Genomic DNA, 14493 nt, shown 5'->3' on the forward strand with positions numbered 1-14493 from the left:
AATGAAACAGGACAAGCCAGAGGAATCGTGGACGTAGGGAACAAGTCATCAAGGCAGTTGGGAATTTTTGTGGATACAATACTGAGGTCACGAAATACTTTCAGGTGGGGCAGAAACTTGAGTGATAGATGCTGTTCAAAAACAATGATTCATGACCTTATTTAGAGCAGGAAGAATCACAGTTCCAGCTATTCCAAACAGCGATAATGCGGAGCGTAAGAGAACACCTCAGGGGATGTATCAGGTTTAGAAACACAGCCCTCATTTTTCTTATCTGTGGCTCTTACATAGGCTGGGAATTCTGAAACCTGGGAGAGGTGGGGCTCGAAAACCTGGAGGTTAGAAGATTCCAAGTCAGTCCATTAAAGTCTCGATGAGGCAGTCCCACAAAGTCTCAAAAAGAAACATTGCGAAGTTCCATTTCCCAGAGCAATACTTCCTCTCGAGTATTGCAGATGTAATCATAAACACAAGCTTGTTACAGCCACAACTACTTCCCCTAGGGAGAACCCAGTGACTCCTGCATAGTCCTTACGCTGCTAGAAACCCCGCCCCCGTTCGTAACTATGGGAACCGCTGACACACTGAGAGCCGGAGACACCCTGTTCCGCCCCCTCCCTTACAGATACTGTTTCCCACTGTCTGTCCACATGGGCGCACCGCTTCACTATTGGCCCGAGCCCCAGGACTGCGCCTGGCCTCAGCCAGTAAACGGCCTGTGCACGTGCACCCCGGAGCCTCTCGATTGGCCAACATTCCCTGATCACGCACGGCCATCCTGCGCCAACCCACGCGTGGGAGCGCCAATGAAATGACTCAGTGGCCATCTACAACGAATCAGCAAGAAGCAGGGCTCGCAGGGGACCTATGGCCGCCCGCCGTGGGTGTGCTATCCCGGCCCCTTTCCAGCCCCAACTGGGTTTGTTAAAGCGACAGGTCCCTTGGCGAGGCAGCGCTCCACCGGGTACCGCACGGCTGCAGCGGCGGCCTCAGCTTGCTGCGGGCGCCTGTGACAGCGGCGCCGCTGTGCTCGCGACCCCGGCTCCGAGCCTCTGTCGACCTCAGGGGCGGGGACGCTTCGCTTGGGCGGGATGGGCGGCGAGGCGGGGTGTGCGGCGGCCTTGGGCGCCGAGGGCCGCGTGAAGAGCCTGGGTCTGGTGTTCGAGGACGAGCGCAAGGGCTGCTACTCGAGCGGCGAGACGGTGGCTGGACACGTGCTGCTGGAGGCGACCGAGCCGGTGGCCCTGCGCGCTCTGCGCCTGGAGGCCCAGGGCCGCGCCACCGCCGCCTGGGGCCCTAGTACTTGTCCCCGCGCCTCGGCCAGTGCCGCGGCCCTGGCTGTCTCTTCGGAGGTGGAGTACCTGAATGTGAGCCTCAGCCTGCGGGAGCCCCCGGCCGGTAAGCGCAGGCAAGCGCTGGGGGTTCCCTCACAGGCTGCGGGGCCGGGGAGGGGCCGGGAGGCCTCGCGCCGGCGGGATGCCCACTTGGCAGGTGAAATCAGGGCGGGCTTCCGGAGGTGGGGTCCGGTCCAGCTTAGCGGGCACGGGGAGACAGCGCCCTGGGTGCGCAGCTCTGCCTGGCGCCCTGCCCCTGGCCCGCCGGGCCTGACTGGAACCAGTGACCCCTGATTTTCTAGGACCACGAGGGGAGGGGGCCATTGGGTGCCGTGGGAACCTGTGATTGGACAGTGGAGGATCCGTGGAGCTTGGTCCTGTTCCTGATGGCCTGAGGAAGGGAGGGTGGAACCGGCGGCTGTGGGGTTCCCTTCTGCGGTGCCTGTGTCTTATGGCCTCCACTCCTTCCTATCCTGGGCACGATAAATGGTTCATGATGAATTAGCAGAAATTTGGTTGTGGGAAGAGGGAAGTAATCCTGAGGGGTAGGAGTCCAAAGGAAGTGTTTATAGACCTGATCATCATGCTTGGTTTCCCTCTTCTTGGGAGCAGGGCAACTTAAGAGTTGTGCCTCTACCTGATACTGCTCCTCTGTCTCCTCCACATCATCTTCCTCCCCATCCTCCTCCTCCCTTCCTCTTCCTCTCTCCTCCACTTCTCTCCACTCAAAAGGTCTTTAGAAACAAGGGCATCTGGACATGTCTGGATTTCCCTTCCTGCTCACTTTGGTGGAGTCCAGTTCAAGGTGTCGACTTTTCCAGAAGTACCTATGTGGGGACACACTACATGAGGCTTTCATTAATATTAGATGCCAAAATTGGATCCCTTTAATCAAGAGAATACTAAGAACCATGAGTCTTACCCTTATTTCGTGGATGGAAACTATTTTAAACTTTTATCTTTTTGCCACGAGCTTTTATCTATCAAATAAAATAATGGTACGTACCTCCTGTCCTTAAAGAGTAAACGCATTATATCTAAGCCCATGCTACGTCTTATACAATATATAACAGAATGTGTGGTTTTGCCTTATCCTGCTGTGGACACAGTGAAGTCCTCAAGGTATGTGATTATCTGAGTGATCCCAAAATTGTAGTAAGGAAAACCATATTTGGAATCCAAACTGCATTTTTGGATCAATGGGAACTGTGTGTTAGTGATAGTTCTTACTCCATGCACAATCCTCGGTATCCCTTTCAGGATCAGCCCAGGCATGCCTCCCCCAGTGGAAGCAGACAACACGATTTTTCAAGATGGCTGAATGGAGTGATATCCCTTGGGAGAGACAGACACACATTGATTTTTGTCCAGGACTTTGGACTCCATCTCGGGGCCTGTAGCTACCAAGTAAATAGATGTAAAATTAAAAGCTGTTGAGCCTGGGATTAGCAATTAAAAAACTGCTTTGGTAAAATCTGAACTAACAAATAGTTTTTTAATTCACACATCATGTTTCTTCCTTCTGATGGAACAGAATGTAAAAACCTAGACAATCTGAAAATCTTCAACTTGTTTTAGAATGTGTCATAGCACATCTTGGCAACAATTATATTTTGCTTAAAATCATAGTCTCTTTTAGTTGAGGAAAAAAACTAAATCACCCCTAATATCTATAGCTTGGAAGAAGTTAGCAACTTGACCCAGTCTAGATTCTGGGGGTCATTTAATTACAAAACCTGGCTGTGTTTCAATCACCTGAGATTTTTAGAAATCCGTATCAGGTAGCACTGTGATCTGTTTTCAAAATGCTCCCCAGATAATTCTTTGACATCCTTAATATAATCCAACTACTTGCTATCACTGATGGATTTTCTTCATATTTTAATTGAGAAATTGTAGTAGAAAGACAAGACAGAGTCAGAGAGTTGGTTTCCGTTCTTGGTCACCCACCAGCAGTGTGACCTTATGTAAGTCCCTCACCCCTCCTGAGCCCCAGTCCCTGCTTCTGTAATGGTCTTCTGCATCCCATGGCTTATCAAAACCTGTAATTATGAGCTTTGGCTGTAAGACCATTAGCAATGGAAACATTTTCTGTGACTCCGTAGTGCTCAGTATACAAGACAGAAGTAATGAACAGTTGGGACAGAAGCAGAAATGGGCACATGGTTCAGCTTGTGAACCTTTGACATTAAAAACAATAAAAACAAAGATTGAATTCCAAATATTGTAACTTCTCTTAGTTTTTCCATTTATTTTTCCTGTTTATGCTTTGAGATGGTTAAAAGTCTCATTTTAAATGATACAGTTTCTATGTCAATTTGTTTCCTTTTTTTGTTGTTGTTGTTTCTCTTTGAGACAATCTCGGCACTGTCGCCCACCCAGGCTGGAGTCAATGGCTTGATCTTGGCTCAGTGCAACCTCCGCCTCCCAGATTCATGTGATTCTTCTGCCTCAGCCTCCCAAGTAGCTGAGATTACAGGTGCACACTACCACACCTGGCTAATTTTTTGTATTTTTAGTAGAGACAGTGTTTCATTATGTTGGCCAGACTGGTCTTGAACTCCTGACCTCCTGATCCGCCCACCTCAGCCTCCCAAAGTGCTGGGATTACAGTCAATTTGTTTCTCAACGAAAGGGGAACTTCATCTCTCTCTTTTCTCTTTAATATCCTGGGCAACCCTGTTCCCAAACATGCCTGCCATGCTCTTCCTCATGCTGTTTCCCTTCTCTACATTTCCCTTCCTACCTGTCTCCATTCCAGCCCTCAGGTCCTGAAGATGTCAGGGCCACCCATGTTCCTGTGTGGATGCCCTAGGTTCTAGCACTCTGTGGTCATTACTTGTGTACAAGCATGTAATCTTTCCTCCTCCAGTCTATTTGAAGATTATTCACAGTGCCTGAAATCTAAACACTATAAATTTTGAACTCAAATGAAATCTGCATTTTTAAACGTTTGTAAATGTTTGGTCATGTTCTGTAATCTATTCAAATCAGAACTTTAGCCCAGCTCTTTGAGGAGCACTGGGATTGCCTTGAGCCTTTCACTCCACAGCTGTCAGGTCCAGATGCCTCCCTGGGCCCTGGTACTGTAGCTGTGCTGTAACCTTCCTGAGCACACCTCAGCCACTGGGGCTTGCCCTGCCACTGTCATTTAACATGATCTCATGCCCCTGTAACTTGTTTTTCACTTTGCTGCCAGTCACCCACCTGTGGAATATTTGAATGAACTTAAGTGGCAGGTGTGTTAGTTTTTTATCACCCTTAATGTTAGTACATTAAAAATCAGGGATAGATTCAAAAGACTTAATGGGTCAATAATATGTTCCTATTTTCTTAAAGTACAAGGTTGAAATGTCAGCTGACTTAAGATCATAAAATAAAACTCCATTTTTTATTTAAGGGACAAAACATTCCCATTTCACTACTGATTGCTTTTCTTTAAAAATTTTTTTTTGGTCAATGGATACAGTAGAAATCTTCATTTTAATGTCAGATGACCAGGCAAATCTCAGAGTTCTATCTCTGTGCTCCCATTTCTTCATCTTATTTATCCTATCCACAGTAAGGGAATTTAATATTAAATCTTAGCATGAAATGAAAGGAGTGTTTAAGTCTCTCAAGAGAGCCCCCTGACCAACTGTGAAAGCTATGGAGTCTACTCTGGATCTGAATTAAACATTGTCTTGGTGCCTTCATCAGAGGTTTCAGTGGTGCCTCTGGCCTTACACAGTCTCTCTACACCCTGCATTTTGGCCTTCTCACAATCCAATGATGATAAGCTTTTGCATGAAATAAAATGGAGCTGGCAACCCATAGCTGCAAAAAGGTCACTGGTCATGCTTGGTAAAGCCCTCTCTGTATGCCAAGTTAGCCACCAAGAAACTCTGTTTACTCTGGAGAGCTCAAGGATACATACATGACTTACTTAATAACTTGTCTTGTTGCTTTGGCTGTTTTGTGTTATACCCAGTATTAATAATATTCATAAAGTTTTCACTTCCTTTTCCATCTCTGCTGAAAAATACACAGTGTGATGTTTCTGGTATACCCAAAATAAATCTGTCTTTTGCTAAATTAGTTTTTGGTCCAATTTAATGCTGGTATTTCCTATTAGTATAACAGAATGGAGGTAAACAGTTGTGATTTTTACAGAAACACACACACGTATATATATACATATATATGCATGTTGGCATTCTGAGCCTTCACACTTCAATAATTGGTCTATTTGAGAATGGAATATATGTGTATATGTATGTGTGTTGTGGTACTTGGCAAAAACTGGCCAGATGCAATAGCTCACACCTATAAGCTTAGTGTTTTGGGAGTCCACAGTGGGAAAATCGTTTGAGGCCAGGAGTTAGAGACCAGCTTGGGCAATACAGCAAGACTCCATCTCTGCTAAGAATTACTAAAAATTAGTCAAAAATCATGGCACATGCCTGTAGTCCCAGCTCCTTGGGAGTTTAAGGCAGGAAGACTGCTTGAGCCCAGGTAGCACTGGCCTGGGCAACAGAACAAGACCCCATCTCTAACACACACACACACACACACACACACACACACACACACACACACACTCTCAAATACTCAAATTTAATTCTCTAAATTTGTTTAATGAACTTTTGGAGTATGCTGCTATGCTGCATTTTGTAGCCAGAAAAACTTCCTTAAAAAATCATTTACATTGTGAAAACTATTGATCTGATTCTAACCATTTTTCATTAAAATAAAATATAATCTCTTGTAGGTGAAGGCATCATTTTATTACAGCCTGGAAAACATGAATTTCCATTTCGCTTTCAACTTCCATCTGAGTAAGTAAAACTCTATTATTTTGTGATTGTCCTGCTCTGCAATATGTCCATCCAAATGTATCAGCACCAAGTATCTTCTGATTCTCAAGTATGCATGTTTATACTATATAGTCCCTAAACAGACTTACTCTTTTTTTTTCCCCAACTTAAAACATTTTAAACCATGCTTTTTTTGGAACTCATAATTACTGTGTTTGGTTTGTTTCAGACCTCTGGTCACCTCATTTACTGGGAAATATGGAAGCATTCAGTACTGTGTGCGGGCAGTGTTGGAACGACCCAAGGTACCTGATCAGAGTGTAAAGCGGGACCTCCAGGTTGTAAGTCATGTCGATGTCAACACACCAGCATTATTAGTAAGTTCTTCCTTTTTCTCTTCCTCTTCCTCCTTCCCTCCCTCCCTTCCTTCTTTTAATAGTGGGATCTATATTTAGCCAGTTTACTGATAGTCCGTCCTGTCACTTTCTGATGGCTTGGAAAACACAATCTTGTAACCCAAAGGCATTCACTATAAATATATGATTCTAGGTTGGACAAATTACAAATTGTGTGTGTTAATACTATTGATTATGTTGTCCCTGCTGTTCAGGGCTTCTTTTGCCAAAAAGTTACACAGGCTTGAAATGCATTAATAAGGCTTAATAACAATAATGCACACACAGAGAGTAGTTACTTTTACCAGAGCGGCCACATTTACAGGACTGGGGTATTCTAAACTCTTCAATAATAGCAGGTTGAGGAACAGTAATTATGGAAGAGTATTAATCATGCTCAGCCTGTTATTGAAGCTCAGGCCATTATGCTATGTATCCTTCCATTTTGCATGTCATTTTCTAACATTAAGTAAGTGCATGCAGCTGCTGCCGAGATCCTTTCACTTATCATTTCCTTATGACAGATTTGGCCACATTAAAGCATTGAACTTCTAATAATCACCAGAAATACTGTAGACTGATAAGAAAGATCAGGCTATAAGTAACAACAGAATAGGCAAGATGGGAGCTAATGAGCTAGATTCTTTTATCTAAACCCATATTATCAAAATAATATAAAATTATACCTTGTACTTTCATGATAGCTACTAGGACCTAATGGTTCTTCATTTAAATATGAATGAATGATTTTTTTTTACTTGATAGAAAATACTGAGATAATTTAAACTTTCCATCATGATACTGATGTGACAAAGATGTATTTTTCGTGTTGGAGGTTTCTTTTTCTAGCCTGTGTTTTTAAAGACAAGGAAAAAGCTAGCAGTTAAAAGTTGTTGTTTAAGTCTTATTTTCGCATGAAAAAGAAATAGAATTTACTTTAATGTTCACCTTTAGATTATGAAAAGATAGCAGATATGTGGTTATATGGCCTCTTGTGGTCAGAATCATAAAATAGCTAGCACCCAGCTGGCCTGGATTATAGCTGTGACTTTACAGCTGCTTTAAAACCAGTTTTGAAAATCGGTGATGCTAAGTAGCTTGTATTTTTAAAAACTATTTAGAATTGGGAGGTTAAATATTCTTAACATTTCTATGACCATTGTGGGAATTGATTTAAAGGGATTTGTTTTTGCCAAAAACAGACACTGTTGATCCTTTACTGTTCTTTATATAAGAAAAAAAATATTGCTAGCAACTGGGTCTTACAGGAAGCACTGGTGTGTGTAACTTGTAAACTGAATATTGTAAATGTTGTAGTAATTTCTCTTGACACTGTAGAATACTATAGTGAGATAGTATGTTTAATAAGCTTTTCAGAACTGTTAACACTATACATGTTATTGCACTATTATACAAAGCCCCAAAACCATTCCAAATTAAGGACACCTGAATTTTCTGCTTGATAATGCATTTTGAAGTATGTGGAGGAAAAGGCTGTTTGCTGATCCCATTTATTAAATGCCAAAATAAATACAGTGTTCTGATTATTGATTTTTCTATCATTTATCCTTCCACCTGACTTTTATATATATAGTCTTTAAAAAAGTTCTGTCATGTTTCTAAGTATTAATACAGCTTTTACCTTTTTTAAAAAAATATATGGTATATTACTTCCTGGAAATATAATGACTTCAGGGTAACATAAGATGGTGTCATGCTAATTTTTGAATCTGAAAAGTCACCAAGTTTTCCTAAAAAGAGAGTCTTAACACCCTGTGTTTTTGTACACATTTTGCCTAATACGTTATGTGAGGATAAGAAAGTTTCATTCATTTTTTTGGTATTTCTTTATAACCATTCTATGAAGAAAGATATAATTTTAAGTTCTGTGAGTACTCTAGAGTAGTTTAATTAAGGTTGTTTTATTGTTTGAAATTTTCAAGACCCCTGTATTGAAAACTCAAGAGAAAATGGTTGGCTGTTGGTTTTTCACTTCTGGTCCAGTCTCGCTGAGTGCCAAAATTGAAAGAAAGGGATACTGTAATGGTAAGAAAGTCCAAATGAAAGATTTCATTCATTTTCTTAGCTAATTTCAAGTGATTTTAAATAATGTTTTTTCTAATTTTATGAATTATATAGTATTTTAAAACATGAATAGTGATACATTTTTGATATAAATAATTGATATTTAAATATTTTTAAATGGATGAATAGTTTCCAGTAAAACTCCTGTCTTTTTCTGACTTTGATCCTGTTACTTTAGTAACAGAGTGTAACTAGAGGAATGAGAAAATGCCAGCATCTGATTTTAATGTTGCAGAAGAATCTCCAGGATTGCATTGCTCAGAAGAGAGCTATTGGAGTATGAAATGCTATTAGACATTCTGATTCCATGCTAGCTTGATATATGCAAATACATGGGACTAGAATGTAGAATATTAACAAATGTAACAGTTAGATTGTTACTGGAACTGCTGTTAGTGAAGGGCCCATTTCCAGCAGTGGATTTGGCTCCTGCTCCAGGATTCTGACTTGTCAGAAAGGAATTCGGTATGGAATGGTATGGTGTGGAGCCATAACGTTATAAAACTTGCCTAATCCATCCTTTGATTCTTTTTGTACGTTAACATTATTAATTCCTTAAAAGCAAAGGCTTTGTTCTCCTGTTGGGCAGATTTTAATTTGATAAGCACTAATGAGTTTGTTAGTGATCTTTTATACTTAACATAGTCCTGAATCATTTATTTGTATGTCTTATTCGAATTTATATAGACACTGGTCATTTACATATCTTTAGAATTGCTAATGTAATATTGCTACATTAGAAAAGTCAATAATGCAATAATTAGAAAATAAGATCTACACAACCTGCAGTGAATTTTTATTTCTCTGGCTTGAATTTACAATATGTTTTCCATCAAAGCTTCTGAATTTGTTAAAGTGATGTTGGAACATTTCGGCTGTATGGTCCTAATCCATTGTGGTGAGAACTTTTTGAAGAATCTCTGAATTCTCCCTGGTTTTTTTTTGGTTTTGTTTTTGTTTTTGTTTTTTTTAGGAGAAGCTATTCCAATTTATGCAGAAATAGAGAATTGTTCCTCTCGTCTGATTGTTCCAAAGGCTGCTATTTTCCAAACACAGACATACTTGGCTAGTGGAAAAACAAAGACCATCCGACACATGGTCGCCAATGTGCGGGGAAACCACATCGCTTCTGGGAGCACGGACACGTGGAATGGGAAGACTCTAAAAATTCCACCTGTTACTCCATCCATCCTGGATTGCTGCATTATCAGAGTGGACTATTCCTTAGCTGTAAGCAAAGCTCTTTTAAAAAAATACATGTATGTTGGATCCTAACTGGTATCGTGTTACTGTGCATATGTAGAGTTGCCTATAAAAATTTCATTTTATTTCAGCATTAACACCAGTTGGGGACTGTATGAAGATTGGTCCCTGTTTTTAGTAAAAAAAAAAAACTGTTCCCCACAGGGGAGTTAATAAAATACCATAAGAGAATTGAGGTGCATTAAGGGATGTTTGCTATATTGAAAACATATCCTTAATTTTCTATAATTATTATGTAAGCCATGCGAACCTACAATGATGCATGTTAAGGACACAGTGCTCTGTCTCAGAGCACTCACTATGTTTTGTGTACTCTTCATTTGGTTTAAACAAGGTAATTGAAAATTACGATGGGAGTGGTGGCAGGTGACAAAAGCATTTGTTTTTATGATAAAATAAATAAATTGGGCTATCTACTGGAGGTGTAACTTATATTTGTTCCCTTCTCTCTCTTATTTTTGGCATTTAGGTGTACATTCATATTCCTGGTGCTAAAAAATTGATGCTGGAACTGCCATTAGTGATTGGTACAATTCCATATAATGGTTTTGGCAGCAGAAACTCCAGCGTTGCCAGCCAGTTCAGTATGGATATGAGCTGGTTGACACTGACCCTGCCAGAACAGCCTGAAGGTAAAATATTTTGTCGTTCTTTCATAATGAAGTTTTACCTAGAAAATACCTAAGAACAAGATACATAAAGCTATCAAGTGCTCATATGTTAATTAATACTGCTACTGCAGCTATCTTTATTGCTACTACTAAAAAATCATAAAACATTATTTCTGGGAGGGACTTTGCAAGTTTAACTTTTTGTAGGATGCAGAGCTGCTGATGGCAGATTCAGGAATAAGATGTACATTTCCTAATTTCTATTTGTAATAGGAAAACATTGAAAAATAGTCAAAATTATGATGTGTTATATATTTTCTGTAGTCATTTTCAGTGATATTTGGTTACCTAGACTCAAGAGACATCTCTCTCAAGAGACTCTAATATAGTCAAATATTAGTAGTGGTTTAATAAAAGCAGAAGCTATTTTTTATTGTAATATGCATAAAACCTTGCTGATCAGAGGGAAAGAATGCGATATTTTTATCTTCAAATTTAGCTGTTTCTTGTTTTTATAAGAGCTAAAAATTGAGATTAATTTTTGCATGGATTTCTTAACTTCAACTTCATTTCTGTTTTAGCACCACCAAATTATGCAGATGTGGTATCAGAGGAAGAATTCTCTAGACACATTCCTCCTTACCCTCAACCCCCTAACTGTGAGGGAGAAGTGTGCTGTCCTATGTTTGCCTGTATACAAGAATTCCGATTTCAACCCCCACCTCTTTATTCAGAGGTAAGCAAAGCAAAAGAAAATTCGACTTTTATTGTATTACCTTTAAATAATCATTTTTTGTTATCCATTTATTAGAGTGTCTTGATGACTCATAATTAGTAGGGGATACATATAAATGTGTTTTTACAGTGGTAATTGTCAAATTTTTTTACTATTTTCCTTGTGATCTATGGCATCATATACAGTATTGTGGATTGCCTTTAAGTTATATTATTTGGCCATGGAATATAGAGAACTTTGCCTACTGGGACTTACTAATAATAGGCTTTGACCAACATGGCATATAACTATCATATAATTAGATACTAGAATCATTTTAAAGAATGCTACAACACTGATCTCTTTTTTGCAGGTAGATCCACATCCTAGCGATGTAGAAGAGACCCAGCCTGTTTCCTTCATTCTCTGAACATATTTCAGAAATCACTGTGTTCATCATCAAATTAGAATGTTGATTCTTTTCCTTCTGCCTTTTTGGGAAAGAGAGAGGAAAGATTAACTTAAGAACATAAATGAACATCAAGACTAAAGGCAACAGAAATTAAAGAATGTGAGAAATTTCTAGTGGGCTGACAGGATTGCTGCACAAGTATGTATATATATATATATATATATATATATCTCCCTGTTAAAAAAACAGGATGAAGATGTGCAGTCTCAGAATGTAATGCAAGTCCTGATGGTTATACAGTAAGTGAAAGGGTGCCTGTGCTGACCTGAGAGAAGGGAATCTGTAAACAGTGGAAACACTGGGAATTTCCCATAGTGTTTTAAAGAGTGGAATGAAGGCGATATGAACTGAAGGAGTAAAGACTTGATTTTGGAGAGGGTAACAAAACAAGGGTGTGCATGAATAGGAAAATGGCCCACTTCAAATACGAAGTGAGACCCTGAGGTTTTCAGGTCTTTCTTAATGATTTCCTACCATGTTCAGGCCTAAAGTTATTGAAAATACCTTTTCCTGAGATCATGGTCATATGAGGTCCTAATGAAGAACTACAATTTTTATTCTTTCAATGGTAGACTAAAATGCAGTTTATAAATTGGGAGCACAGTATTATGAAACCAAAGAAGGGTTTCTTGAAAAGCTCGTCAGTTCAGAGGGGAAAGATGAATTTTGGTGTGAAGACACGTTTTGTGGAAGGCTGTAGTTTTTATGCCCTTTAAGTACTTTAACAGGATATATGTTTGATTTTTCTCCTGTCTTAATTTACCTAGGAGCATGTCAGAGAAAGAAGGGAGAGGAAAAAGTTGCATCTGCAGGATGCCTTCATAACTACACAGTCCAAAATAAAAGGCCTTTTTCTAACCTACCTCTAATGGGGTTATCAGAAATGTTTTTAAATCTTTTGGCCTGAGTACTGTTTTTTGGAGTTGCTGCTGTTTACAGCAGCAGTCTTATCTCATCGATCACTAAATCTGAACCTGGTCCAAGGGGAAAATTCAGAAAGTTAGCATTAAATGGAAGTAAACATATGTATAACTAAGGGAATGTCAAATACCAAACCAAAAGAAGGTAGGAGTCCATTTTTTAAAAAGATGCAACTTTCATCCTATCCAGAGACTTAGGTTTACTGATGGCAGTCACTGCATTTGTACGTTATTCCAGTTCTTTAGTAATTCTGTTTAAACTGTGATATTCTTTATTATGTTGGTGCAATATTTTATTATCATTTAACCTCAGGATATTCAGACCAACAGGATTGTGTTGCTGCTAAAAGTCTGAGCAGTGTTTTACTGTCCCCAACTCCCTTCCTACATGGTCACATGTTCACTTGCTTTTCCTTCCATCTGTTGGTTTTGTGAGCTGAGAGCATCGCGACATGTGGAAGGGAGCCAGGGATTCCTGTGATAAAGATTTTGGACCAGCAGAGGACTTCGGTTTTCTTCATGTCCTAAGGGTTTGATCTCGAAACCCTGGTGCTTCCCCTGTGGAATACTGTACTTCATTCAACAGAATGATTGATTTTTCTTTCAATCAACATGTTCACCAAAAATAGAGAAGTTTTGATAAGGTTAAATTTTGTATTTAAGTTTGGCCATTGGATCAGGGAATTTTCTACACATATTAGGTAAATGTATGCTTTTCACCCTCTGGGCCTACCTGTCTTCTCTTAATCGTGGAAGCATCATCATGCATAGTTCTTTCATTGTAAGCCACTGTTTAAAATCATAGTGCGAAACTGTTAGACCAGTAATTGTGCTACTGAAATTATAACAAAACGTTACTCCTTGATTTGGTTTTTAAATTTTGCTTTGTCCTTTGTGTGTCTTTAAGTAGATGTGTGTATTTAAGTGTTACCTAGACAGTTTTATTTTTACTTTAGAAAAGATCATCTTCAACTGTTTATTGACTTCTAAATTGTAGTTATGCCTTGTCAAGGCATTGTTCGACTCCATGATACTAAAACAAAATGAAAGAAACAAACCCAGTATGGAGAGAGAGAAAGTTTAATTATTTGGCTCTATATAGAAAAGCAGCTACTTAATGGAATCCTTCAGTAGGATTGTTCTGTCACCTTTTTTAGTTAAATCGTGAAATGTTCCTGTAAACTGAAGTTAAACTTTGTAGGACTTATGAGAATAGCTAAATGGTGTGACTTGCCTTATTGAACTGATACTGGCATACCTGACCTTAAGCATTAAGTTGAAGATACCATTTTATGAATATGAAAAATTCTACATTGAAACAGAAAATATCTGGGATTGAAGATAACAAATTTAATTGCTGTTATTTGCCTGTTTATTCCCTTCTTGCTCTTGTTTAGTTTGAAAAAACAAAAATGTGGCCTTGGAATTTTCATTTTAATGCAGAAATTTTGAAATAGAAAATGTGCATATTTTGGTGCACAAAATCCTTCTGTGGGCAAAACTTTTTATGTTTTTGTTTTGCACAATAGGAAAAATAGGCAGGAGTTATGTTTTTGATAAGTTAACTATGAAAGCTTTTTTATTTTGACTATTAAAACAATTTAACCCACAGGAAAAAAAATAAAGATTGTATTTTGTACACTTGTTTGAACCCCATGGGTTCCTTTTATTAATAAAATTATTACACCAATGCTATGCATTGCTAGTTTGTTTTTTTTTTTTTAACTACAGACCTGAGGGAACTCAATACCAAAAAAGGCAAATGTTGCTGCAGTTAAAATCCTTTTCTCTAGGCATGTTACCATGATGGAGGAACAGCCCTAGAACCTGAGTTTCTTTATAGTAGGCCCAGTTTCCCAAGGGAGTCTGAATTGAGCCTTCCATGATGAAAAGTAGTTGGGA

At 39.4% G+C, this 14493-nt stretch overlaps 1 protein-coding gene across 1 annotated transcript; it reads left to right on the plus strand.

The window, feature by feature from the left end:
* The first annotated feature begins 930 nt into the window (after nucleotides 1-930).
* On the plus strand, nucleotides 931-14281 carry ARRDC4 (arrestin domain containing 4). The gene is made up of 8 exons (XM_003940529.4): nucleotides 931-1398; nucleotides 6085-6151; nucleotides 6360-6507; nucleotides 8469-8571; nucleotides 9584-9840; nucleotides 10343-10505; nucleotides 11066-11220; nucleotides 11573-14281. The coding sequence occupies exons 1-8, from the start codon at nucleotides 1092-1094 to the stop codon at nucleotides 11627-11629; spliced, it is 1257 nt and encodes a 418-aa protein (XP_003940578.1). The 5' UTR covers nucleotides 931-1091; the 3' UTR covers nucleotides 11630-14281.
* The last annotated feature ends 212 nt before the right edge of the window (nucleotides 14282-14493 follow it).

The sequence above is a fragment of the Saimiri boliviensis genome, chromosome 5, assembly GCF_048565385.1.
Source record: "Saimiri boliviensis isolate mSaiBol1 chromosome 5, mSaiBol1.pri, whole genome shotgun sequence".
Lineage (NCBI taxonomy): Eukaryota > Metazoa > Chordata > Mammalia > Primates > Cebidae > Saimiri > Saimiri boliviensis.